Genomic DNA, 26630 nt, shown 5'->3' with positions numbered 1-26630 from the left:
TGAGCCAGATCTACTTTACACCAGTTCAATAAATCTCCCCCTCTGTGATCAGACATTTTCTGGAGACTCTTCTAATAATAGGGAACGTTCCAAAGAGAACAGACCCAAAAAAAAGGTTGTTGTGTTTTTTTTGTTTTTTAATATGACAACACAATTTTTTTAAAAGACAAAAAAAACATAATTAATTGTTCAGAGGTGTGAAAGGTTAGTTTTAAGGGAGAAAAAAATGTAAATCACTGTTTTTATGTCTGAAATAGCATGAAAGTTAGTATGGGGCTCTGCTGCAGTTTACCCATTTTGAACATACTGTAGATTAGGCTATTGTCACAACATAGTTTATTACAGTTTAGATTCCTTCCTTCCTTCCTTCCTTCCATCTCTGGACATGCCCTCCCCACCAAAAAAAAAATTCTATAAGATTTTTACAGTTTACAGTCGTATATGTTTCTGTGTCTTAAACGATCCCCCACAACATCCATCCCAATGATGCCTGTCCCAGCTGAGCTGCACTTCATTCTTTTTACTCAAAATGCCTACTCAGTCCATTTGCTGGCCATGGTCAAAACATACTGATAAGCTATTCACAGGTTATGAGACAGTAATATGTGGGGCGCTGACAACCAACACCCTTGTCAATCAGCTGTTCAGCGCCTGCACTATAAGTGAACGGGGCTGGAAGCTGGTGGCTCATCTCTCTGTGTAGCGGTAAAAACATGTAATTGCAGCTCGGCTTCCGTTCACATGAACAGTGACTAATCTGTAGTAACCAGCGTCAGCCACTACACAATGGACAGGACAGAGACAATTGCTTTGTGCCCCATGTACTAAGTATCATGAGTGCCAAACTGCTGATGAGCAGGGGTCTGCTGTGTTTTTCAAATATCAAAAGAAAAGGTATGCTAACCCACACCATCCTGGTGGGGACCAAGGGACACTCTTTTGGTCTCTGCCAGGCAAATGGTGGCCCATGGCTATGTTCAGAAAATACCATTGTGTCTGTGTACATGAATTTCGTGAATACCTGCAAAACTTGAATAAATATAAATGTTAAACCAACATTCAGCATGCTGGTGAGGTATAAAAGCAATTTAAAAAAAACTATGTAAAAGGTTTCATTAAGCAAAAGAGTGTCCTTCAAAAAGCTATTTTCCTACCTCCCCCCTCACTTCTGAACAAGCAGGTGTGTCCATTATGGTCTGTGAAGGGGGTGATGCACAGAGGAGGTGGCGCAGAGGGGGGTGAGTAAGTGTGGAGAGGAGAAAAGGCAGTCCTACACAGCACAACAACCTACAATCTTCTCTCATCAAGTTCACAGACAAACACCTTTCTGACCTTTGAATCCAGTGTTTTATGTGCCCAGACAGGCTCCAGACAGCAGAGCTGTTTGTCTCCTCTTCCTGCTCACTCATTCCCCTCGGCCCCTCCCCCCTCCATAGGTTATAATGAGCACAGCAGAACCTGTTTTCACTTTGCTTCTCTGTAATGAAAACGACTTTGCCTGATAATGAACAGTTAGTGTGTGTGTGGGGGGGGAGGCAGCTTTTTGAGTACAGAAAGAGGCTTTTTGCCCAATAAAACCTATTACAGAGTTTCTTAAAATCGCTTGTAATATTGATTTCTGAAAAAAAAATTAAATAACAGTTACATTTAAGGTTACCCTGACAGTTTGGAGAAATGTTTGAATGACTGTAAACAAGACATTTCTAGGTTGCTTATAAATTTTCAGGTCCTTTATTCTTAGATTTTCAGACAGACGTTTGCTGAGAAGCATATGGAAAAATAACTCAAATCAACCTAATTCTTTTCTATAAAAAGTACAGTAGTTTTAGACAATCCAGTCAGTAATATAACTTGCAACATATTTCTTTTGTGATATAATTAATTAAAAATATATATATAAAAAAAATCACATTAGCAAAGTAGACAAAAAATGTACTGGAAATAAAAAAAAAATTCTTAAACATTCAATAGTGTTAAATATTTAGATGTTTTATAAGATTAGATGACCAAAAAAATCTATTAAGGGTGGGTTCACACATACCATATCTGCAGGGGATTTCATGCTGCGAGTACGGGATTGGGATTGTCATCTCGCTGCATGTAAAAGTCAGTCCCCTTAACTGCACATGGACTGGCTACATACATTACTGGGTCCCTGCTCCGGCTTGCTGCGGGGGCTCCCAGCATCTCCTGCCACTCAGCCAATCAGTGCACTGCCGCCGCACTACCAAAATTTTCTTCCTGTTGAATTGGGATGCCGGCGCATCTGCGTGTCCCCGCATCCCAATTCACTCATGCACATAATGTAGCGTGCGGCCGGAGCTGCGTGCTCCATTGTGTGAACGTATGTATCTGTGCACCCGCTACTCAATGAATAGCGGCCAAACAAAACTGACATGCCAATTTTTTGTGCGGCCGGTTAGAATCCCAGCTGGAGCGTATGCTATGAGGGACATTTATTAAGTCTTGCGTTTTCTGCACTGGACTTAAAAATGTCCCTGCAGCTCCAATAGTACGGAGATTAATGTAGAGGTGTACTGCCTCTACTGCCTCTACATAAATCCTGTGTCCGCGCCCCCCCGTTCCGCCCCCCTCCACACCCCCTCCCCGTCTCCCTGGTGTACCGAGCAGAAAATGGCCAGATATTTATACACAAAACGGGCATTTTTAAATAAATTTATTCGCATCTGGCCATTTTCCAATGAAAAATACGCCTTTTTACCATGATAAATGCCCCCCTATGTGTATACACTCCAGACAGGATTCCATTCATTTAAATACAACGTATCTTTTGCATAAATCACGGCTGTTGTTGCAAATTGCAACAACAGCCTTGATTTATACAAAAGACAAGTCGTGTGAACATGGCCTCAGACTGTATTTCTGGTAACCCTGTGCTATATCATACAGTACATCCTATTCTCTTTTCCCTCTTCAGCCAATAAAGTTTTGACACAATCCATCTAAACAGGCTTCTTAAGCAATTGCTTTTTTATCTCTGGTATAGTCTGGTATCGCTAATATCAGTCATTACATTCCTTTCCTTTTATAGTTTGACTGTATGCTCTAATATTGATTGAGGTCAGTATTTATTCTGCATCAGGCTGGAGATAAAGACAGATCACTTGACCTCACTAGATGTCCTTAAATCTCATGATCAGCCAAAGTAGAAGTAAAATAATAAATATATGTTGCCATATTCCCATATGTACCTATATTTCGGATTTTAGAATTGATAAGAAGTGATGAAAATTTGGGTCTCTTGTGTGAGATGTCTTGCAGCTTTTGAAAACACTCCTTGAAAAACAGGCACAGTTTTGTTTTATTTTTTTCATGAGAACTTAAACTACTGTAGGTTCACATCACGATGTGGCAATCTATCTCACTGTAACCGTTTTTTTTTTTATAATGTAAGTCAATGGAAACTGATCAAAAGGATGGCATACAACAGCATCCGTTTTTACCACCCGGTCTTTGTATCTGTTTTTTTGGATACATTAAACAGATTGCAAAATTGTGATGTGAACCTAGCCTTACCCTGTGCTAGCACTTTGGGGGAACTTACTGCTGTCTTCTCATGCAGATTATGGCTGTGTTCACACTATGTAAAATAAATGAATAAATAAATAAATAATGAGAGGAAAATAACTAAATAAATAAAAATTAATAAATAAATTTAAAATAATGTCCGTTATTACTGAATTATAATTATCTGTAATGAAGATTTACTAAGAAGTCTATTGTGGGTGACAATTCTAATGTGGGCTTATGTTTATTTTGTTACAATATTGTGTGTGATTTATGGAGAAGTTGCACTGTCAGGCTATTTTCATACAACGTTTTTTTCAGCTCTGTATAAAATGACGTCCAATATTTTGAGTCTAAAATAACGGACATTTTTTGAAGCCTGGCATCCCCTTAGTGCAATGACGGGTGTTTGCACATTATTTTAGTTTAAGGTTACTAATTGCCCTTTGGTTGTGGCTTAATTGAAAAATCCATTGAATTTAAAAGTAGAAACGGAGAAAGAACAATGACAAAAGAAAAGTCAGTTAAATTGCTGCAAAAACAGACTTTTTTAAAATAGCGAAATCAGACGTTTTTTCTCCATTTTTGACGTTGTGTGAACAAATTCACCTGGTGTTGTCCAGACATAGGCCTGCACCAGTTTTTGTTACTTTTTTTTTTAATGTGGCATCCAAGAAATATTCGCCTGTCGAATACTACTTCATAAATAGAACTTATGCTGGGATTATCGTTCAAATTTTCAATATAATGATCGCATTTGAGCAATAATCGTTCCGTGTAAACATAGCAAACGATCAAGCGACCGTTTGATCTTTGAACATGTTCTCAAATCGTCGTCCGTCGTTCGCTAAATATTCGCAGATCGCTTTGTGTAAACAGTCTTTCAAAGATTCACCCTATGTGAAAGATGGGCTTAAACGATCTTAAAAATGATTGCAATAACGATTTTTCTTACAAATCTTCTAACAATTTTTCTCCGTCTAAACGCTGATCGTTATAAAAACCAAATCGTTGCTTCAAAATCGTTAATCGTTCGATTGGACGAGTGATCGTTCCGTGTAAACCCAGCATGAGACTTAATTTATTCACCTAAAAATAAGCGCAAAACCCCTAGTGTATTGAATAACGGACATCTTCACCGTCATTTGAACAAAATTCAATAGACCTTTAATTATAGCCACACCGAAAAGGGTGTTGAAAGCGGCCATCAAAAACTTAAAAAATGTACCAATGGCTGTCATTGCAATTACATCTGTCAAAGCATGTTAAATAGCATCTGTTATTTGGTAATCAAAACAACGACCGCTATTTTGAGTATCAAATAACAGCGGTTGAAAATCATTGTGAGAACATAGCTTAAAGCTGATATGTGACAATCACAGTGGGATACCATTTGAATTTGCATGTGGTTGGGGTAGCTTTCAAACAAGAGTGTGTCTTCACAAAATGCCCTCAAATAATTATATTTTCATCTATTTATGAAGAAATGCAGATACAAATGTAAATGATAACCCAGTAAAAATATACACATGAACATAATGCATGAACATGCGCAGAGTTACTTCAGTTATACACGCTGCTTGTGATTGTTCAAGTACTCTTTACATGTAATAGAGTCCTCTCTAAATTGGCACATAGAGTACTAGAGTAATTGCACAAACCTGTTTCTGGCTGGAAATGGACATTTTAATAATTATCTCTACTATGTCAAACATAATCATTAGATGGTTTGTGCTCAGTTTATTATTGGTTTTCTGGTGGTATTATTGTACATTATTTTCAGTGCTTCAAGATGCCTTTTACTATGAAACAAGAATATCATCATGAATATAAATTAAATGGCTATTTTCTGTGCGTCAAGCGACCAAATCAAAACACAAGGGACAAGTGTTTATTTAAGGTGCAAATTTTATTTTTGTTAATAAAATAACTCATGTGAATATAAATGATATATCGATAGTTTAGTTAAAACCTCCAAGATTTAGGCTACATTCCCACAACGTTTTTTCCTGTCCGTTTATAATTTTTAAAATGACGTCCGTTGTTTTGAATCCAAAATGATGTCTGTTATTTTGAGGATTAGGCCGCCCGTCAGTGCAATGACAGCTGCTGGTACATTGTTGTAGTTCGGGTTTACTAATTACCCTTTGGGTGTGTCTTTAATTGAAAAGTCTATTGAATTTAATAGTAAAAACGGAGAAAGGACGGTGAAAAAAGATAAACTGTGAGAATAACTACAGTTGTTTGCAAATAACGTCTGAAAATAATTGTCATGATCATTATTTTGATGTCTGCGCAGATAAGGTCCATAATTTTATACATTGTGTGCATTGAACGTCCGTCATCCTATTGACTTCAAGGCTTTGCATTTGAATCATTTAAATTCTGGCAATAACGGACATCTTTATAAATAGAAAAAGTGGACGCCTTTTCTCTTTTTTTGATGTTGTGTGAACAAAGCCTTATTTTGCATTATAGACGCTGGTAAATTAAAAGAGAAAAATAAAGAATTAGTAATATTAGCTTTTTCCTTGTTCTTGCAGGTGGACAGAACAGAGGTTATCAGAACATGCATCAACCCCATTTTCTCCAAAATTTTCACAGTTGACTTTTATTTTGAAGAAGTTCAACGCCTTCGTTTTGAAGTTCATGACATCAGCAGCAATCATAACGGCTTGAAAGATGCAGATTTTCTTGGTGGAATGGAGTGTACATTGGGACAGGTAAGTGGTAAAAGCAAGACACTAAACTAATATGTGTTATATTTATATATTTAGTATAGTATATTTATAGTATAGTCATAAGCAAAGCAGAATATAGGGACAGCAAATATGTTGTTAAGCCGGAGTCTTTTCCTGTTGACATGTGGCACATCCTAGCAAAAACAGCTGCTGGATTACCTCTCATTACTGTGGCCTGGCCAGGGTCTCCTACCCTTTCCTTTTCATACTCGTGTTTCTGTCCCGTAACTGTTTCTCTGCATGTCCCACCTTGGTTCTTAAAGGGCCAGTAGATGTACCCAAAACCTGTCAACTACCATCCTGCACCAGCTATTTAAGGTAACTACACCCATTCAACCTTTACCTAAACAATAGGTATTCTCGATGATCAATAGTAAAGATGTTCTTGTTAGTGTGCTATGTTTGACAGGCTTATACATTGTGCCAAAACTGGACTACAAAATATTTTACAGTTACCAGACCAGAGTAAACTGTATCTGTGTAGGCAAAGGATTGCTAGGAAGGTGTGGTGAGTTGGAGCTTACTTTTCCTCACTGGTCTGTCTGGTAAGGCCCAGACATCACTTTGGTCTGTTGGGTGAGGCTTTGAGTCTCCAGTAGAAAAGTTTAAAAAGGTCTGCTCTGATGCATAACTCTGCTTGTCTCTGATCATGCTACTGTCCTGTCTGCAACCACAACCATTACTTGCTTCTGCCTGACCCCTCGGGGCCTCATACATTCACACTGAGACCACTTTTAGAGGTAGAAACCTGGCAATCTCTAGCAATGCAGCTCCCGCTAGAGGGGTTAATAAATGAAAACTATGGGGCTGTCAGGATATGTCAAAGGACAGGTGTAGCCCTGACGCTGCAACTCGCCCAGCTGTCCCTGCCTATTTGCCTCAACAGCCCTAGGCGGCAGCAGACAACTGGTCGACGGTCCTTATTCCTGTATAAGTGTAAACACAGAACTAAGACAAACGCAACACAATAAATGAGGGTCAGGGGTCCGAGTCAGTACCAAGCGAACGACGCAGTACAAGAACGTGATCCTAAAGAGAAGTCAAAAGTCCAAAAGCCAGAAAGCCAGAATACCGGTACACAATGCAGGGAAACGCTGGGTCAAGACACACTAGTAAACTAGGCTCTATCGCAGGCAAAGAACACATGAATGGGGAGGGTACTTATGGGACCTGGAGTCCCAGCCCCAGGCGTGATTGGGACTAAGACTCCAGCCACCAGTGCACATAAGACAACTGACTGTCGGTGCCAGCCGTCAGTAAGCACACATATGGAAGACACCTAATGCCGATCGGTCGGGGGTGGTGAAGCTGCCCAGCCGGTTGTCAGGGGGCCCTGTCAGCGCGCTTCCTATTGTTGCCAGGGATACCATTGGGAAGGGGCTAGCCGGACGCTCCAGCGATGCAAGGAGCTGCCCTGCTCCTGACAGGGGCTACTTAGGCAACACTGATAACAGTTGGCCAAAGTCATACTGGTTTACTGGCACTGGCACTGTGCCCTATTACAATTTCATACCTTGGGCCTTCACCAACTAGTTGCCACATTTTCTGTCTATGCAGTATGAATTCATTTTGTTTAATTTGACCTACATTTTTGTGCTGTATTGAGTGCAATGTACAATATGTATTAAAAGGAAATAAAGGGAATGCAGTGCTTCATAGTGAAGTGTTTTTAAGAAGGTCTCTTGAAAGGTATCTTACAGTCTGCAAGAAATGTGCACAATTTAAAAGGCTCTTAGTGTGATTAGACTAATCAGTGGCTGCTCCCACTTCAGCTTACCAGTATTAGTCATTGCTATCATTGACACATTAGATGGTAGCAAAAAATAAGTGATGATGGGCACTTAATGGTCACAGAATTCCCAAACCATAATGATGTAAAGTAATCCCTGATCTCACTGTACAAGGCAACATGATGCAAGTGTTGATGCCTGAGGCTAGGTTAAAAAAAAAAAAATCTTGATACAGAGGTCAGACTTATCTCCCAGTTATTTTAACTCTGGACAGTTGGCTGTTTTGGAATGGAAAGAGGGTGATATCTAAAGATATGAAAATCAAAAGCTAGGACTTTTTTAAGAGTACATCAGAGGAAAATAATTATTTTCAAATGAACTGGTGTCAGAAAGTCTTACAGATTTGTAATTTACTTCTATCTAAAAATCTAAATTCTTCCAGTACTTATTAGCTGCTATATCTTCTACAGAAGGTAGAGTTTACTTTCCAGTCTGACATGCTGCTCTCTGCCGCCACCTCTGTCCATGACAGAAACTGATTCCAGTAGATTCATGAACAATTTTTGTTTTTCTGGAATACCCCTTTTAGTGTTAACGTAAGCTTCCTTTTGTGCCTTAATATAACCTGAAGCCTCTGAACTCCAATGCAAAATCTGCTATACGGTTCTAGGCTTCTACTGTATGTGTCATTTACTGTTTTTTTTTTCTTAAAGTATACTAGTCGTTTCAAAATATTTTGAAAAACCTGAATGGTTTTGTTAGAGTAACCCTGGATAAGGGACAGGGTCACAAAGTGCACAGCTATCTTTCATTCTCTCTATTTCATGGCCAATAGTACACACTTAGATAATTCTTTCCTTAATTGTCTGGCGAATCACAGCACAGTACATACTGCTATGCCATGACTTAAGGCTGGTGAAAGTACACTGAACAGGATGTTATTGTGCTGGGCTGATGGATTGGCTGATGCAAGGCATGTAAGCAAAATGAAAGAAACAACTGCATTGCAAGAAGGGGTTACACTAAGAACTAAACCACTAGAGAAAAGCCTGCATACTAAAAAATACACATACAGGAGGCAGCACTGTGTACATACAGCAGAAGCACACAAAGGAAGGAGTTACACTGAACACTAAAACTGCTGCTGCTTAGATAAGAAGTAATCCTTGATTTTACTTTCAAAGACAGTGCAAATCCACCGGAGTCTGACAGATTGCAAGTACATTCTTTCTCCCTCTCCCTCTCTTAAATTTTAAAAACAGGAGGGACAGGAGGTGGTGGTAATATAACAATCAAGTTATAGTTACCTGTCCTGGTGGCCCTTCAGCTGTAATGCCACTGCTTTTAGTCACCCACTGGTAACCTGTACTTCCTGGTTCCTTTGACATCACGACCCCAAAGGAACCGCAGATGTTTTCCGCCCCTGTTACTGATTGGCTCAGAGGGCATTTCTGAGCGGGATGTTACATCACAGGACTGGGAGAAACAGGGGACAATCAGGAGACCTTGAGTGGTGACTATATATTGCAGGGGTACCAGGACAGGTAAGTATAACTTGATTGTTTTGCTCCCACCAACCCCTGCCCCCCCTGTTTTTTTTTGCCTGGAGTACCCCTTTAAGAGAGGGAGAGAGATAAAAACTGTACTTGCAATCTGTAAGCCTCAAGTGGATCTACATTGTCCATGAAAGGTAATGGACTATTCCTAAGTTTGCCCAGAGTGCACTCTGCCCTCAATAAGTGTCAGGTAGGCCTTTGGGTTCCTCAGTCATCAGCGTCTAGGTTTGTTACCTTTACACATTGCATAACTATATTATAGCCTTTCTCTATAAGGGTATGTTCACATTGATTAAACTAGGCAGAATCCCGCCTGTCTCAGTGTGCCACAGCCTGTCAATGGGAGAGCATGCGCTCCTCCGCTGCTGCTGCTCTCTGCTCAAAGAAGTGACATGTCACTTCCATGAGCGGAGAGCGGCGGCAGTGGAGAAGCGCGCACTTTCCTATAGAGATTCTATGACATATTGAGACAGGTGGGATTCCGCAGCAGAAAGTTCTGCCACAGAATTCCACCTGTGAACATACCCTAATTCTGATCTCTATCTGACAAATAGAATTATTATACTTATTTTATTTTAATGCCATCACACACTGGTCCATTTGCTACTTATTAATGCTGTAGCATCTGTAAGTGTAAAACCTAACAGGCTTAACAATTATTTATTCTTGGTATCAAAACTAATGCCTGTATGAAATATCAATGATTATTGAAGTACAGCTTAATGTAATACATAGAAGTTTTGTTGAACAGTTCTGACTGTTCCTTTGTCCATATGTACAATGAAGATTTGTTATCAGACATAATAAGACAGCTGTGAGCTCATTGATTCAGGAGGCATTCTTTTATTTAGACATGCTCATTAGTTTCTTCATGCACCACACGTTTTATACCAGCTATCATTTGTCTCGCTGTCTAACATGTGCATTTAGGACATCTACATTTAAGACAATTCTAGTCATTTACTTTATACCGGTGAACAATTTATTAGAATTTTTTTTTACAGTGTTATGTTAGGTTATGTTCACACAATGTAAGTTTAGTATTTATTACGGCCATTGTTGTCGATCTGCAACATCGGCCATGATAAATAACTTTTTTTTTTTACTTTTACATTTTTATTTTATTTTCTCTAGTATTATACAAAAAGTTTCAAACTAGCGTGCAATGTTACATATTCATACTAATAAAGTCTTTCCCAATAGCAATACAAAATTAATAGCAAACAATGTCTACTTTTAACTCCCCCCCCCCCCCATGCCCCTTCCCGTGCTGGCAAGAGGAAAAAAAAACCCTAATTAATTTTCAAGACATTTACCCCAAGTTTTCAAATATTTCCTCCTGGGTTTTTCCCTACTACCGGCCGCTATCTTTTCATATCTATGTACTTTCTCCATAAGTTTGTACCAACGATCAAATGCTGGGAGAATAGGGTCCAACCAAGCTCTAAGAATTTTTATTCTGGCAAGAAGCAGTGCTTTAAGTACAAAAACCTGATGTGCTTCTATCCCGATAGAACATCCAAGGATTATATATTTTGCACAATACGGAATGACAACCTCCATTTTCTCAACAATATTCTCTATGACTTTCTTCAAGAACCTCTGGATAGCTATACATTTCCATAGCATATGGACATAATTTGCCCCCTCTTGTCCACATTTTGGGCATATGTCTTCCGTCCTCACTCCAACTTTCCGTAGAAAGGACAGATGGTAATGAAAGCGGTGTTAAATTTTAAACTGTACCAATTGTTGATTTTTATTTATACTACTCTTCTTAACATTTCCCAGGATGTTATCCCACTCTTCTTCGGTTATCTGTGTATACATTTTCTGTGAAAGTTGTGTATAATTTTTTCAATTCACCCTTTCTATTACCCTGCATCTCATCTACTATCTCCAGAAAACTAAAATTCCGAATCACCACTCTATTCCCTTTCACCTGAGCTCTTACTGCATGAGCCAATCAACCAGTGACTCTCTTGTAGTGCAAATTCTGACCTCATCTCTTGAAATGATTTAAAATAACCCACTCTAAATAAGTGATCCACTAACGTAATTCCGTGATTATACCAAAAAGAATGATCTCCAACCTTATCTAAATGTGTCCAGTGTAAATTCCCCCACAAGGGGGTGTAACAAGTATTCCCTATAACCCCCAACAATTTCTTAATTTTCCCCCACACTTTCCCCCACATTCTCACCATCGTCCATTCTTTATACGTCCACAAGGACCATCTCTGGGATTCCAGAAATTCGTACAGTAACTGATATCTCAGGTTCTCAATCCTAAAAACTGTTTCCCTCCACATTACTTTATTATTCCGTTTTATCTGGAGGATTTTGTACATATAAAAATAAACTCGAAAATCCGGTAAGGACCAACCCCCCAAATCGGTTGGTAAGGTAAAAGTATGATATCTTAGCCTGATTCGTCTACCCCACCAAATCAGTTTCCCAAGAAGGACCTCTAAGTGTGCAAAATAACTATCCGGGATCCAGGCTGGTGCCGCTTTAAGATAGTACAGTACTTGTGGTTGGATCACCATTTTGACCAAAGCTATCCTGTCAGACATCGACAATGGCAGCTTGGTCCAAATGTTGATCTTACCTTCCAGTCTACGCAGGTACGGTTTAAGATTTAGCATAGCGTACTTTTCAGAAATCGCTATTACTTTTACTCCTAAATATTCAAAGAAATCAACCTTTCTCTGGAGGGGCAGGTTATCCAGTACCTCAGCTTGAGGGTGATCTAGTTCTAGCAACGTGGATTTGGACCAGTTAATCTGGAACCCAGAGTAGGAACCAAATAAATCAAATGGTTCCATTGCCGCTGGCAAACCTTTTCCTGGATCCCGGATGAACATAAGCACATCGTCGGCATACATTATCACCTTACTTTCTTTGCCCTTAAGCCCAAAACCTCCTATCCTTTGGTCCTTTTATATTAATTCTGAGAGGGGTTCGATATACAGGGCAAAAAGAACGGGCAAAAGGGGACATGCCTGTCTCGTGCCTCTCTTCAGGGCAAATGCCTTTGAGACTGTCCCATTCACGAGTAAACTTGCAGTAGGTTTAAGATATAACATTTTTTATGTATTGGATAATTCCCTCCCCGAGTCCAAACATCCTAATGGTCTCCCACAGGAAACCCCACTCCACCCTGTTGAACGCTTTAACAGCATCTATCGACAGGATGGAGCCGCCCCCCCCCCCCCCCCCCCCCCCCAGTCATCTGGATATTAGCAAATATCTCCCCTATGTTGGAAAACACTGACCTGCCGGCCATAAACCCTCTCTGGTCTTCACTTACCAAAACTGGCAAAAGATCTTTAAGCCTGAGGACTATTAACTTTGCAAAAATGTTGGCATCTGTGTTTAATATTGAAATCGGTCTATATGAACCTACCTCCAGGGGGTCTTTCCCCTTTTTAGGAATGAGTATGATCTCATAGCCTCGTACATAGAGGGGGGGAGTTCACCCAGGACACAGGATTCTTTTATCAACTCATAAAGGATAGGTAAAAAAGCTTTTTTATACTTTTTATATACCGCAAACGGTAAGCTGTCTGGCCCAGGTGTAAAGTTTTTCACAAATGATTTCAGCACATTTTCTATCTCTGATTCTGTGAAGGAGGAATCCAGGCCGGATTTCCACTCTAATTTCTAATTATTAGAAAATTAACTAATAGCTGTAATGTATTTTTAGACTGCATTAGTAAATGTTAGGTAACTAGACTTGCATTTATGTCTATCCACTTACTGTTGTCCTCTCAAGATCAGTTTTACGGGCCTGATGGAGTAGGGATCTCCAAAGAAAGCATGGTACCACAGAAAAATACATTGTAATAAGAAGGGAATGTCAACTCTAAACTGATTTGAATTGAGTTTTTTTTTTTTATAAAGGGATTAAAGGAGAACCCCACTTTAAATTTAATCCTGTTCAATCCCCACCCACAATTTTAAGCTTGTTTGTAATAGGTTTCTAGTACATAATACCGTTTATCCTCACTTCCTGGTCCACTTGGTCCCAGCTCCTCTGTTCCCCCTCCCTTCTGAGACCAAAGTCACATGAACTTGGTCTCTTCTGTTACCAGGCAAGCTGTAGCACCTTATCTCAAACCCTGCCCAAAACTGACATCATACCAATCAGTGAGCACCGGCCAAGGGGCAGGGAAACAACAGTACAATCACAGCCTCCTGAGCAGTATATGAAAAAGGAAACACGGCTATTTCATCTCTCTCTATTTTGAATCTATCTATCTATCTATGTAGATGGATATGTGGCCCAAGGTAAGCTTGTCTGTCACTTTCAATGGTTACCTCTCTCTGGCAGTTAGAGAATGACAGTAGTGCCAGCACACAACACTGCTGGTTGTCCAGCAGTGAGGGAGTTAACAGAGCTGTGTTGTGAGAGAAGGGGCATAGAAGGATCTTCTATGGAGTCCAGTCAATGTTTTCTGAGGTAAAATAAACCAATCCCCTGAGTGCCTGAGGTAGAAACTGTGACAGAGAGTATACCTGAATAAATCCTGTTAAACTTCACTACAATGGGGCCTGCTTAACTTTATTAAGTGTGCTATAGCGAGGATACACTAACAATATATAACAATACTCCACACTGCCATACCATAAGAGTGGCGTGGGAATAAACAGATATATTGATAGATACAGTATTTTGTTTACAGTGTAGCTGAGGAACTAGAAAGATGGGATATGGCTCACAATACTCAGGGCTTCGTTAGTAAGACTAGTTAGGTTTGGGAAAATTTTTATTTTTTTTAGCTCTTCAGTGGAATACCCCTTTAAATACACACAAAACTCATATAAAACCATTATTCACGGACAGGAGTCACCTAACAAATGTATCTAGGGCACTAAATGACTCTTCAGCTGTCAGGACATACTAGGAGTTGTAGTTTTTAACCTAAGAAAGTAATGCTGAGCTAGAATAGCTCTTAGCAAAACTGTGGGCCCTCTTCTTCGCTCCTCTGTAAGATGAATTTGTTATTTAGTACTGTGTCCCTTTCACTATGATTCCCCAAGTAATTTGGGGCTAAGTGGCTAGGTGAACCACTGCGCAAGGAGAACCTCAAAACGAGGACGTCCTGCCACACCATTGCTGCGTTTTCTTCATTTTCATGATCAGAGGGGGTCCCATGTGTTAGATATTCACTAATCATACAGAGAAATTAGATGGCAAAACTCTTTAATAAACTGTTTTCCTTTGGGTCCTCAGGTAGGAGCTATTTGCTTTTGTTACAATCTCAGAATACAGTAGCATAAAGGATACGGTAGAGGTCATTTTTAGTTGTTAATATGTATACATGTAAATATGCAGTCCAGCCCCATGCTCTCTGCTGCCACCTCTGAATGGCGGAATGGAAAGAAATACACACTTTTCTTCCAGCATTCGGCAGCTGATGTACTGGAAGGTTTTCGAGGTTTGTCTGATTTTGTGTAAGTATCTTACACATCTGTATAACTTACTTGCATCAGTTGGTTTGAAACCATTTTTTCTCTGCAGCATTCTCTTTAACCCCTTCCCCCAATATGACGTCCAGGGACGTCATGAAAAGCAGTGGCAGAATGCATCATGACGTCCCTGGACGTCATGCTTTCCCTGCCTCCCCCCTCTGTCCCTGGGTGAGATCGGGCAGCAGGAGGAGGCTGTGTCACACAGCATCCTCCTGCTGCCACTGCCCGGAGGGGAGCCGCGCTCCCCCCCGGGCAGTTAACCCCATAAACGCCGCGGTCAATGCGACCGCAGCGTCTATGGGGAGATTCAGTGTCCCCCGCCGATCGGGCGGCGGGGGGAGGCTGCAGAACGCTGCCTCCCCCCACCGCCACTAACAGTGTGTCCCCCGGCCCACCTCCCCTCGTCCTCCGATACCGGCGGATCGCCGCTACTACCTCTTTAGCGGCGATCCGCCGGTACCGGGCATTACCGGCGCCGCCGATAGCTTTCATCTCCCCCCACCGTGAATCCACGGTGGGGGGAGATGAAAAATGTCCCCTCAGACCCCAGATCAGCCCCCCGATCAGACCCCAGATCCCCGTACCCGGGCGGCCATCAGATCCAAGATGGCCGCCCCCATCCCTGCGATGTTTGTTCGCAGGGATGGATATAAAATAATGATCAAAGCCCCATGCTCTCCGCCACCGGAGGTAGCGGAGAGCATGGGGCAGTGATCGGGGACCCCCCCGTGTGGTCCCGGAGCAGGCGATCGGCGGTATATACTATATACCGCCGATCGCCTGTTCCCAGTGCTGCCGGCACTTTTTATCCCCTGTCACCATAAATCATTGGTGACAGGGGATAAAAAGTGTCACCGTGCCCCCCCCAAAGTCGCCCCCCCACCCCCCCAGTCACCCCCGTCCCCCAGTCACCCCCCCTTCCCCCAGTCACCCCCCCTTCCCCACATACGTTACCTGATCCACGGAGCTCCGTCCTCCTCGACGTCCAGGCTGATTCTGAAGTGCGCATGCGCTCCAGAAGCAGTTAGCTCTGAAAATTTAAAGTGACAGAGACCAATTTGGTCTCTGTCACTGAACTATGATTACTGTGATAGAAAATATCACAGTAACCATAGTAATACAGTGATAATTAATGTATAAAGTACAAAAAGTGAAAAACATACCAAAAAATAAAACACACACTTTTTATTATAGTAATAATTGCAGTTTACTCCCAGATTACCCCTAACCACCGCACGTTGCCCATAACCACCGCACATTGCCCATAACCACCGCACGTTGCCCATAACCACCGCACGTTGCCACTAACCACCGTACGTTGCCACTAACCACCGCACGTTGCCACTAACCACCGCACGTTGCCACTAACCACCGCACGTTGCCACTAACCACCGCACGTTGCCACTAACCACCGCACGTTGCCCATAACCACCGCACGTTGCCCATAACCACCGCACGTTGCCTGTAACCACTGCACGTTGCCTCTAACTCACACACGTTGCCAGTGACCCCCTCCAGATTGCCGTAACCACCCAAAATTACATGTACCCACCCCTGATTACCTATAAGCACTTCCGTTTATCCGTAACCACCCCAGATTGTCTGTAACCACCCCATGTTGCCCGTAACCACCGCAGATTGTCTGTAACCCCCCCAGGTTGCCCCTAATCACATGTAATTCCCCCCAGATTGCCTCTGACCACCGCACGTTGCCTCTGACCACCGCACGTTGCCTCTGACCACCGCACGTTGCCACTAACCACCGCACGTTGCCCATAACCACCGCACGTTGCCCATAACCACCGCACGTTGCCTGTAACCACTGCACGTTGCCTCTAACTCACACACGTTGCCAGGGACCCCCTCCAGATTGCCGTAACCACCCAAAATTACATGTACCCACCCCTGATTACCTATAAGCACTTCCGTTTATCCGTAACCACCCCAGATTGTCTGTAACCACCCCATGTTGCCCGTAACCACCGCAGATTGTCTGTAACCCCCCCAGGTTGCCCCTAATCACATGTAATTCCCCCCAGATTGCCTCTGACCACCGCACGTTGCCTCTGACCACCGCACGTTGCCTCTGACCACCGCACGTTGCCTCTGACCACCGCACGTTGCCTCCGACCACCGCACGTTGCCTCCGACCACCGCACGTTGCCCCCGACCACCGCACGTTGCCCCCGACCACCACACGTTGCCCCCGACCACCGCACGTTGCCTCCGACCACCGCACGTTGCCCCCGACCACCGCACGTTGCCCCCGACCACCGCACGTTACAGGTTCCCATCCCAGATTACCTATAAGCACTTCAGTTTATCCGTAACCACCCCACGTTGTCCGTAACCACCCCAGACTGCCCGTAACCACCCCAGACTGCCCGTAACCACCGCAGATTATCCGTAACCACCCCACATTACCTGTAATCTCATTTTTTTTTGTATTTTAGTAACTGCGCTATTCTAATAACCATTACTAGCTGCGGTTTTGCTCCAGCAAATTGGCGCTCCCTTCCTTCTGAGCCCCGCTGTGTGCCCATACAGTGGTTTATGCCCACATATGGGGTACCGTTGTACTCAGGAGAACCTGCGTTACAGATTTTGGGGTACATTTTTTCTCCCATTCCTTGTGAAATTGAGAAATTTTAAACTAAACGAACATATATTGGAAAAATTCGAGTTTTTCATTTTTACTGTCTTATGTTGAATACTTTCCTCTAATACCTGTGCGGTCAAACCGCTCACTGCACCCCAAGATGAATTCTTTGAGGGGTGTACTTTCCTAAATGGGGTGACTTTCGGGGGGGTTCTCTTCTGCGGACACTACAGGGGCTCAGCAAACGCACCTGGCGCTCAGAAACTTCTTCGGAAAAATCTGCACTGAAAATGCTAATTGGCGCTCCTTCCCTTCTGAGCCCGGCTGGGTGCCCATACAGTGGTTTATGCCCACATATGGGGTACCGTTCTACTCAGGGGAACCTGCGTTACAGATTTGGGCATGCAGCTTCTCCCCTGTTCCTAGTGAAATTGAGAAATTTCAAACTAAACAAACATATTATTGGAAAAATTCAAGTTTTTCAATTTTACTGTCTTATTTTGAATACTTTCCTCTAATACCTGTGGGGTCAAAATGGTCACCACACCCCAAGATGAATTCTTTGAGGGGTGCACTTTCCAAAATGGGGTGACTTATGGGGGGGTTCTCTTCTGCGGACACTACAGGGGCACTACAAACGCACCTGGCGCTCAGAAACTTCTTCAGCAAAATCTGAACTGAAAATGCTAATTGGCGCTCCCTTCCTTCTGAGCCCTCCTGTGTGCCCATACAGTGGTTTATGCCCCCATATGGGGTACCGTTGTACTCAGGAGAACCTGCGTTACAAATTTTGGGGTGCGGATTCTCTCATGTTCCTTGTGAAATTGAGAAATTTTAAACTAAACGAACATATTATTGGAAAAATTCGAGTTTTTCATTTTTACTGTCTAATTTTAAATACTTTCCTCTAATACCTGTGGGGTCAAAATGGTCACCACACCCCAAGATGAATTCTTTGAGGGGTGCACTTTCCAAAATGGGGTGACTTATGGGGGGGTTCTCTTCTGCGGACACTACAGGGGCACTACAAACGCACCTGGCGCTCAGAAACTTCTTCAGCAAAATCTGAACTGAAAATGCTAATTGGCGCTCCTTCCCTTCTGAGCCCCGCTGTGTGCCCATACAGTGGTTTACGCCCACATATGAGGTACCGTTGTACTCAAGAGAACCTGTGTTACAAATTGTGGGGTGCAGATTCTCTCATGTTCCTTTTGGAAAGGAGAAACTTTAATCTAAACATATATATTATTGGAAAATTAAAATTTTCGATTTCTTTAAGGCCTAATTGTGAATACTTTCCTCCAGCCCCTGTAGGGTTAAAATGCTCATTATACCCCTAGATTAATTCTTTAAGGTGTCTAGTTTCCAAAATGGGGTCACTTATGGGGTTTTACAGCATACAAGCCTCCTAAATCAACTTAAAAAAAAAACTGGTCCCTAAAAAAAAATCAGTTTTGGAAACTTTCACAAAATGTGATAATTTGCTAATAAATTTCTAAGCCCCATAACAGCCTAAAAAAGTAAAATATGTTTCCCAAATTATGCCAGAATAAAGAGGACATATTGGTAATGTGATTTAGTAACTAATTTATGTGCTATGACTTCCTTTTTTAGAAGCAGAGAATTTCAGAAGTTCATAAAATGCAAAATTTTCAAATTTTTCATGATATTTTGATGTTTTTCACAAAAAACACACAAAGTAGTGACCAAATTTTGCCACTAATATAAAGTGCCATATGTGACAAAAAAACAATCTCAGAATCGCTAGCATACGTTAAAGCATCACTGAGCTATAAGAGCATAAAGTGAGACAGGTCAGATTTTGAAAAATGAGCCTGGTCATTAAGGCCAAAACAGGCTGCGGAGGCAAGGGGTTAATATGATTCCCTCCAATTGACTACTCCATCCTGGTTATGGGAAGTGCTATGAACTGATAGTTTAATGATTGTATTACATTATATGTGTTTGCTGAATAATTGCTGATTGAATGATTATCAGCTTCTGTACTTGTAATACATCTATTCTGATTCTTGTAAGCAGGGGCGGTCTTGGCATTTCTGGGGCCCCAAGCGAAGTTATGTCTGGGCCCCCCCCCCTCGACACCTGTGTTGCCCCCAGTAGTATATACCCCTTGTGCACTACCGTCAGTAATATATACTCCTTGTGTGCTGCCCCCAATAGTATATACCCCTTGTGTCCTGCCCCCAGTAGTATATACCCCTTGTTTACTTCCCCCAGTAGTATATAGACCCCTGTGTGTTCCCCCAGTTATATATAGCCCCCCCGTGTGCTCCCCCAGAAGTATATAGACCTCCTGTGTGCTGCCCTAGTTGTATATAGACCCCCTGTGTGCTGCCCGCAGTTATATATACCCCCTGTGTGCTCCCCCACAAGTATATAGGCCCCCTGTGTGCTCCCTCAGGGGTATTTACCCCCCCCCCCCCGTGTGCTCCCCCACTTATATATAGACCTCTCATGTGCTCCCCCACTTGGATATAAACCCCTGTGTGCTCCTCCAGTAGTATATTAACCCCCTGTGTGGTTCCCCCAGTAGTATATAGACCCCCTGTGTGCCCCGCCAGTATTATATAGACCCCTTGTGTGCTGCCCCAGTAGTATACAGACCCCTGTGTGCTCCCCCAGTTATATATAGACCACCTGTGTGCCTCACAAGTAGTATATAGACCCCCTGTATGTTCCCCCAGTAGTATATAGACCCCCTGTGTGCCCCACCAGTAGTATATAGACCCCTGTGTGCTCCCCAGTAGTATATACCCCCCTGTGTGCTCCCCCACTTGGATATAGACCTCCTGTGTGCTCTTCAAGTTGTATATAGACCCCATTCTGCTGCCCCAAGTAGTATATAGACCCCCTGTGTGCTGCCCCCAGTAGTATATAGACCCCTCTATGAAGCCCCAGTAGTCTATAGCCCCCGTGTGCTCCCCCTGCTATATAGCCCCCCTCTGTGTTCCCCCCATTTATATAGACCCCCGATGTGCGCTCCCCCAGTTAAACAGACCCTTTTGTGCTCCCCCTCCCATATAGTATATAACACAATAAAACAAACACTTGGGTCCGGGCATCTCCTCTTCTCTTCACTCTTGTGGCCGCAGGAAGGGTTTTCCCTGCGATCACAAGAGGCCGCACTCCCCTTGTCCTGGCGCCGATGCTCCAGTGATGTCACTGGAGCGCCGGCACCACAAGGACAAAGCTGCCACTTGTGACCGCAGTGAAAACACTTTCTGCAGCCACAAGAGCGACTGACAGGAAGGGGGCCAATGTCTCCCGCCCTGTCAGTGCTGCTGCATGTAACTATGAGTGCTCATTACGAGTGCTCATAGTTACAGTTAAGATGGCAGCAGCGAGCGGGACAGCGGCCCTTTCCAGCGGGGCGTGGGGGCCCCCCTGGATGTTGGGGGCCCCAAGCGATCGTTTGGGGTGCTTGGTGCCAAAGACCGCCACTGTTTGTAAGGTCATTTGTTGTATGAAGTGGGCTGCTTCTAAATGGCTAGAATAATCAGACAACACTGGAAATGCGAGTCATCAGGCTGTCCATGTGAACGAGGGTTAAAGCATAGCTCCACAGGTGAACTAAGGGTCCATTTACACAGAAAGATTATCTGACAGATTATCTGCCAAAGATTTGAAGCCAAAGCAGAAACAGACTATAAACAGAGATCAGGTCATAAAGAAAACCCTGAGATTTTTTTCCTATTTTCAAATCCATTTCTGGCTTTGGCTTCAAATCTTTGGCAGATATCTGTCAGATAATTTTTGTGTAAATGGACCCTAACACATGCTGTTTTATGTCATGGCTTTGCTGCAGTGTGAATGTTCATGTTTTTTTCAGTTACAGCTAAATATATTATGGTAAGGCTCTGGTCACCCTGCTTGTCTCTGTTTATGTCAAAGATCCAGGATGTATATGACAGAATCCAAGATGTATATGATATATCCATCATGATCCATACATTTTCATAATGGGTCGAAAACCCTTTCTCCCCATACACGTTAACTTTTGTTGACACCTATTATTTTATTTCTGTTTTACTGGATAGAAAAGAGATTGACATTATCCTATCTTGACCAAACCCAAACAAAACTTTTGCCAAAATTTCATAAACCATGTAAAATACATTGTACTTAGTGTCCTATGTGGAGAACTGCTGTAGCTGTTACTGCACTGATGGATGAACAATTGATAGATGATGAGACATAAACCGATGCTCTAGGATGAAATATTGAACAATAGTGTTTTATTGTTCAATTGCAAATGTTACTATTGCACACAAAAATTGGAGAGGTTCTACTTTCTTTATATTTGCTATGGGGCTCAAAGTAAGCAGATTACAATAAAAAGAATGCATGTCAGGAACTAACCTGACCGCGTTCCAGCGCCACTCTCAGCTTCCGGGTTGCAGCGCCGTCCTCCTGGCCCGGGGCTGTGTGTCGTCACAGAGACCCAAGAGCGTCCCTGGTTGCCAGCGGCGCCACGAGCTCCAGTGACGTGCGGCCATTCAGCTGAGCAAAGTAATGCTCAGCTGAGCAGAGTTTGGCTCAAGCTGAGTGGCAGAAGTCTCTGCCACCCAGCTTGCAGCCTTTACATGTGTTTTTGGATGTGTTTACATGTGTTCTGGTCCGGGCTCCTGGTCCTGTATTTAGAGAGCCAGCAGTCATTTACTGATCGCTGGCTATTAGGTTAACTCCTGGTCCCAGCTCCCCCATGTCTATTTCTGCGATTCCCTACCTAATTCCCTCTGACTGCTCGACTTGTTATCTGACCTCCCACCTGACATTTGACTATCCGATTGTTTGCCGATTTTGTACTGCGTTGCCTGTTTGGTTCTGACTTGGCTTGCTCACTATTCTATATTGTGTTTGTCTGTCTGTCTCCTTTTGTGTTCCACATATGCAGCATAGGGAACGCCTTTGTGGTTGTCCGCAGCTGCCTAGTGCCGACTGAGGCAAGTAGGTAGGGACAGAGGGTGGGTTGAGATCTAGGGCCCACTGTCTTGTCCTGTCCATACCTCCCTGTCCTGACAATGGATATATAAGAAGAAAAAAAAACATGTTGCCTAATATGGTATAACTGCTGAAATTATATTAAATGTCATTCATGCATTCTGTCACTTAAAATTCTGCTACTCTAAAATAATCGTTTTCTTAATTTATTTTTCCTGCTGGAAAACACTCTTTTTTACTTTTATATGCAAAGAACACTTCAATTTAAAAACTTTGAATGGTATCCCTCAATCAGATTGATATTATTCCTGACAGATAATAGTTTGATGATAAAAAAAGAAGTATTTTTTTCTGTTGAGACAAGCGTGTTGAAGAACCATTAAGATGAAAAGATGTATCTAGTTTGCATGAATAATATGTTCTTGTTTTCTTTTTTCTCTCATTCTGTAGATTGTGTCACAAAGAAAACTGTCAAAATCATTGCTAAAGCATGGCAACACAGCGGGGAAATCATCTATAACGGTAGGATTGCTACAGAAGTTCACTCCTTCTCAAATTAAAAAAGTTATAATAGCGAAGTATAAACAAAGTGCTACACATATAAAACCCATATCATTGGAAATCATATATTGCATTGAGAATGATGACAATAGTAACCCCATAAAGGATACCTGTCAGCTCAATGGAGCCTATAACATCAAGGGCAGTGTGTAGTAGTCATCTGTGTTCTGTTAAAAGATATCTGTAAACACCTGAATTTTTTAATCTCTTACTGTGGCATGTAGGGTATGCAAATTAGGCATAGGGGGTGGAGATCTCAAAATAATGAACATGAGCATTATTTTTGGACGTCTTTTGCAAACAGCAGACGTTTTTATTTGTTGTTCACACATAGTTTTTCTTTTCTCTCTGTTTTTACTATGAAATTCAATGGACTTTTCAATTAAGACACACCCAAAGTCCAATTAGTAACTCCAAACTAGAATAATGTACCAACAGCCGTCATTGCACTCAGGGGAGGCAAGGCTGCTAAATGACGTCCCTTATTTTAGACTCAAAATGACGGACGTCATTTAAAACGAAGCTGAAAAAACATTGTGTGAACATGGCCTTAAAGTGCCCTTGCGGAATGGGTGTCGGACAAACTAGCAGACAGATCAAAATACGGTTAAACGAACATAAATCTGCTGTTAGGAAATTTACTGCAGCTAATGACAAGAAAGACGAGGAGAAGAAAAATGAATTTGGTGAAACTACAGTTGCACTGCATTTTTTTGAATGTCGGCACAATATTTGTGATTTGCGGTGGCAGGTGATTGAAAAGCTTGGGGTATGTAAGGATAGAGAGGAAAATCTCAGACGTCTCCTTCGCCGAGAAACGTTCTGGATTACTGAGCTTGAGACATTGAGCCCAAAAGGACTCAATGAGGCATGTAGCTTTAACGTATTTTTGTAAAGGTTATAATCAGGGCATAGTGATCTCCCTCGTTATGTGATCATGTGTATGATATATGTATAGTCATTTAGAAAATTTTGTAATTCCCTAGGGGCGGGCCTCTATGGAGGGGGCAATTTTTCCATGTTGTTTGTTGATATAATCATTTTCCTTATTGTTATATATATCAAGAAAAGTAGTGAGAATAAACTGGTGTTAAATACACCCGTACCTGAGTACCTTAGAGTAGTAGTCCTCTGTATTCTCTGGGTCACTATAATAAAAGGAATCCACGAACTTCGACTATTAGTCAATTCAAAAGGGATTAATTTCTTGGTACTTGGTACAACAAACATGCTCACAAGGCTGTTTCATACACCCAAGCGTCCTCCTGGTGTCCTGCGGACGTTTTGGTGGCTAATAGATTAGTCATTAGTGAAATAAGGAAAAGCCCAAAAAGGACTCAATGAGGCATGTAGCTTTAAGGTATTTTTGTAAAGGTTATAAACGGGGCATAGTGATCTTCCTCGTTTTGTGATTATATGTATGATATATGTATAGTCATTTAGAAAATTTTGTAATAATAGTTTAACTGGTAATTAGGGATGAGCAAACCGAACCGTAATGAACCAGATTCGTTACGAACTTTGCAAAAAGTTCGGTTCGTCACCGAACCAAACTTTGAGAAAGTTCGTAATGAGTCTGGTTAAAATAACAATAACAAATAAAATCAAAGACATCTTTAAAAAGTGATGCAAACACCTCTGAAATGCATCTGGGAAAGCAGGGAAACAGTATTAGAGGAATCAGCATTACGGGGTTAGCGATCCTCTGCAATAATGCTGATGCCTCTAATGGTTAATATATTTAATTAATAGAACACATTTTCGTTGTAATAAAGTCACTTTCGTTGTTCAATAATTTAATTACAGTATATTTAATAATAATTTTTACAATAATAATAATAATAATTTTTTACAGTATATTTAATTGCACAAGTATGGATTCGTTTAAATTAAATTATTGAACAACGAAACAAATTTTATTACAACGAAAATGTGTTCTATTAATTAAATATTAATTATTAAAGGAAGCTCTTTTAAAGCTGTTAATTCATATTCCCGGTAAAAAGAGCTCACTGTAATAATTAATACTTTACTTTAATTAAAACATCAAATGTTTCTTCTAATTATGTTATCACAATAGCATTATTAGAAGAAACATTTTGAATCATATGTGCGCTCAGCTGATCAGCTGATCGGCTGAGCGCACATATAATTAGCGGGTCCGCAGCACAGTGACTTCATTGTGCTGCGGACCAGCGAAGAGGACACATGGGGGTGAGTATACAGCTCTCCCCACCCCCTCCCCAGCACTGCACCCATCCCAGCAAGGAAGGGGGGGTCACTTAACCCCTTCCTTGCTGGAATGGGTACAGTCTGACATCAGTCTGGCCCCCAAGGGCTTAAGGGGGATGCAATGCATCCTTCCTTAACCCCTTTCAGGCCAGACTGTAAACAGCGATCTGTAAAGATGCTGCATACTGTAAGGTGCACAACACCACTCACAATGATGGGTGTTGTGCTCCTGTTTGTGTGTTTTTTGTGTGTTTCTCCCTTTTTGTTTTTCAGATATCGGTATCCTGTGGATTACGTCGAATTCGGTGGACTATGACAATGACCAGCGGTTGTTTGGATTTTTTTTTTTATAAAATGGTCAATGAGGGGTGTGGGGGTGTTTTTATTTGAATTAAAAAAAAATTCACTTGTGTCTTGTCTTTATTTCTTTACTTTATAGACTTAGTAGTGGAAGCCGTCTAATAGACGGAATCCATTACTAAGTCGGGGCCTAGTGTTAGCCGGTATAAAATGGCTAACACTAACCCCCCATTATTACCCCAGTACCCAATGCCACCAGGGGTACTGGGAAGAGCCAGGTGCCAGTGGTCCCGGAGCGTCAAAATTGGTGCTCCCGGACTGGGGCGGCAGCAGGCTGGTAATTTTTAGGCTGGGGAGGGCCTAAACCAATGGCTCTTCCCACCCTGGTGTTACCAGGCTGCTGTTGCTTGGTTTTTAACCCGGCTGGTTATGAAAATAGGGGGAACCCTACTCTTTTTTTTTTTTTAAATAAATGGATAATTAAAAAAAAAAAACGCATAGGGTCCCCCCTATTTTCATAACCAGCCAGGTTAAAATCCAAGCAACAGCAGCCTGGTAACACCAGGGTGGGAAGAGCCAATGGTTTAGGCCCTCCCCAGCCTAAATATTACCAGCCTGCTGCCGCCCCAGTCCAGGAGTGCCAATTTTAAGGCTCTGGGACCACTGGTGGCATTGGGTACTGGGGTAATAATGGGGGGGGTTATTGTTAGCCATTTTATACCGGCTAACACTAGGCCCCGACTTAGTAATGGATTCCGTCTATTAGACGGCTTCCACTACTAAGTCTATAAAGTAAAGAAATAAAGACAAGACACAAGTGAAAAAATTTTTATTCAAATAAAAACACCCCCACACCCCTCATTGACCATTTTATTTAAAAAAATCCAAACAACCGCTGGTCATCGTCGTAATCCACCGAATCCGACATAATCCACTGGATACC

The 26630-nt window shown here is 42.1% G+C and overlaps 1 protein-coding gene across 1 annotated transcript in view; it reads left to right on the top strand.

The window, feature by feature from the left end:
• The window catches only part of CPNE4 (copine 4), a 282805-nt gene that overhangs the window by 151459 nt on the left and 104716 nt on the right, over positions 1 to 26630 (top strand). Inside the window, exons 3-4 of the mRNA XM_069958337.1 lie at positions 6072 to 6251; positions 23045 to 23116. Coding sequence (XP_069814438.1) covers positions 6072 to 6251; positions 23045 to 23116 — 252 coding nt within the window. The remainder of the gene's footprint in view (positions 1 to 6071; positions 6252 to 23044; positions 23117 to 26630) is intronic.

Source organism: Dendropsophus ebraccatus, chromosome 2 (assembly GCF_027789765.1).
Source record: "Dendropsophus ebraccatus isolate aDenEbr1 chromosome 2, aDenEbr1.pat, whole genome shotgun sequence".
NCBI lineage: Eukaryota > Metazoa > Chordata > Amphibia > Anura > Hylidae > Dendropsophus > Dendropsophus ebraccatus.
Note: the sequence above shows the minus strand (reverse complement) of the source record. Positions and strands in the feature narration are given on the sequence as shown.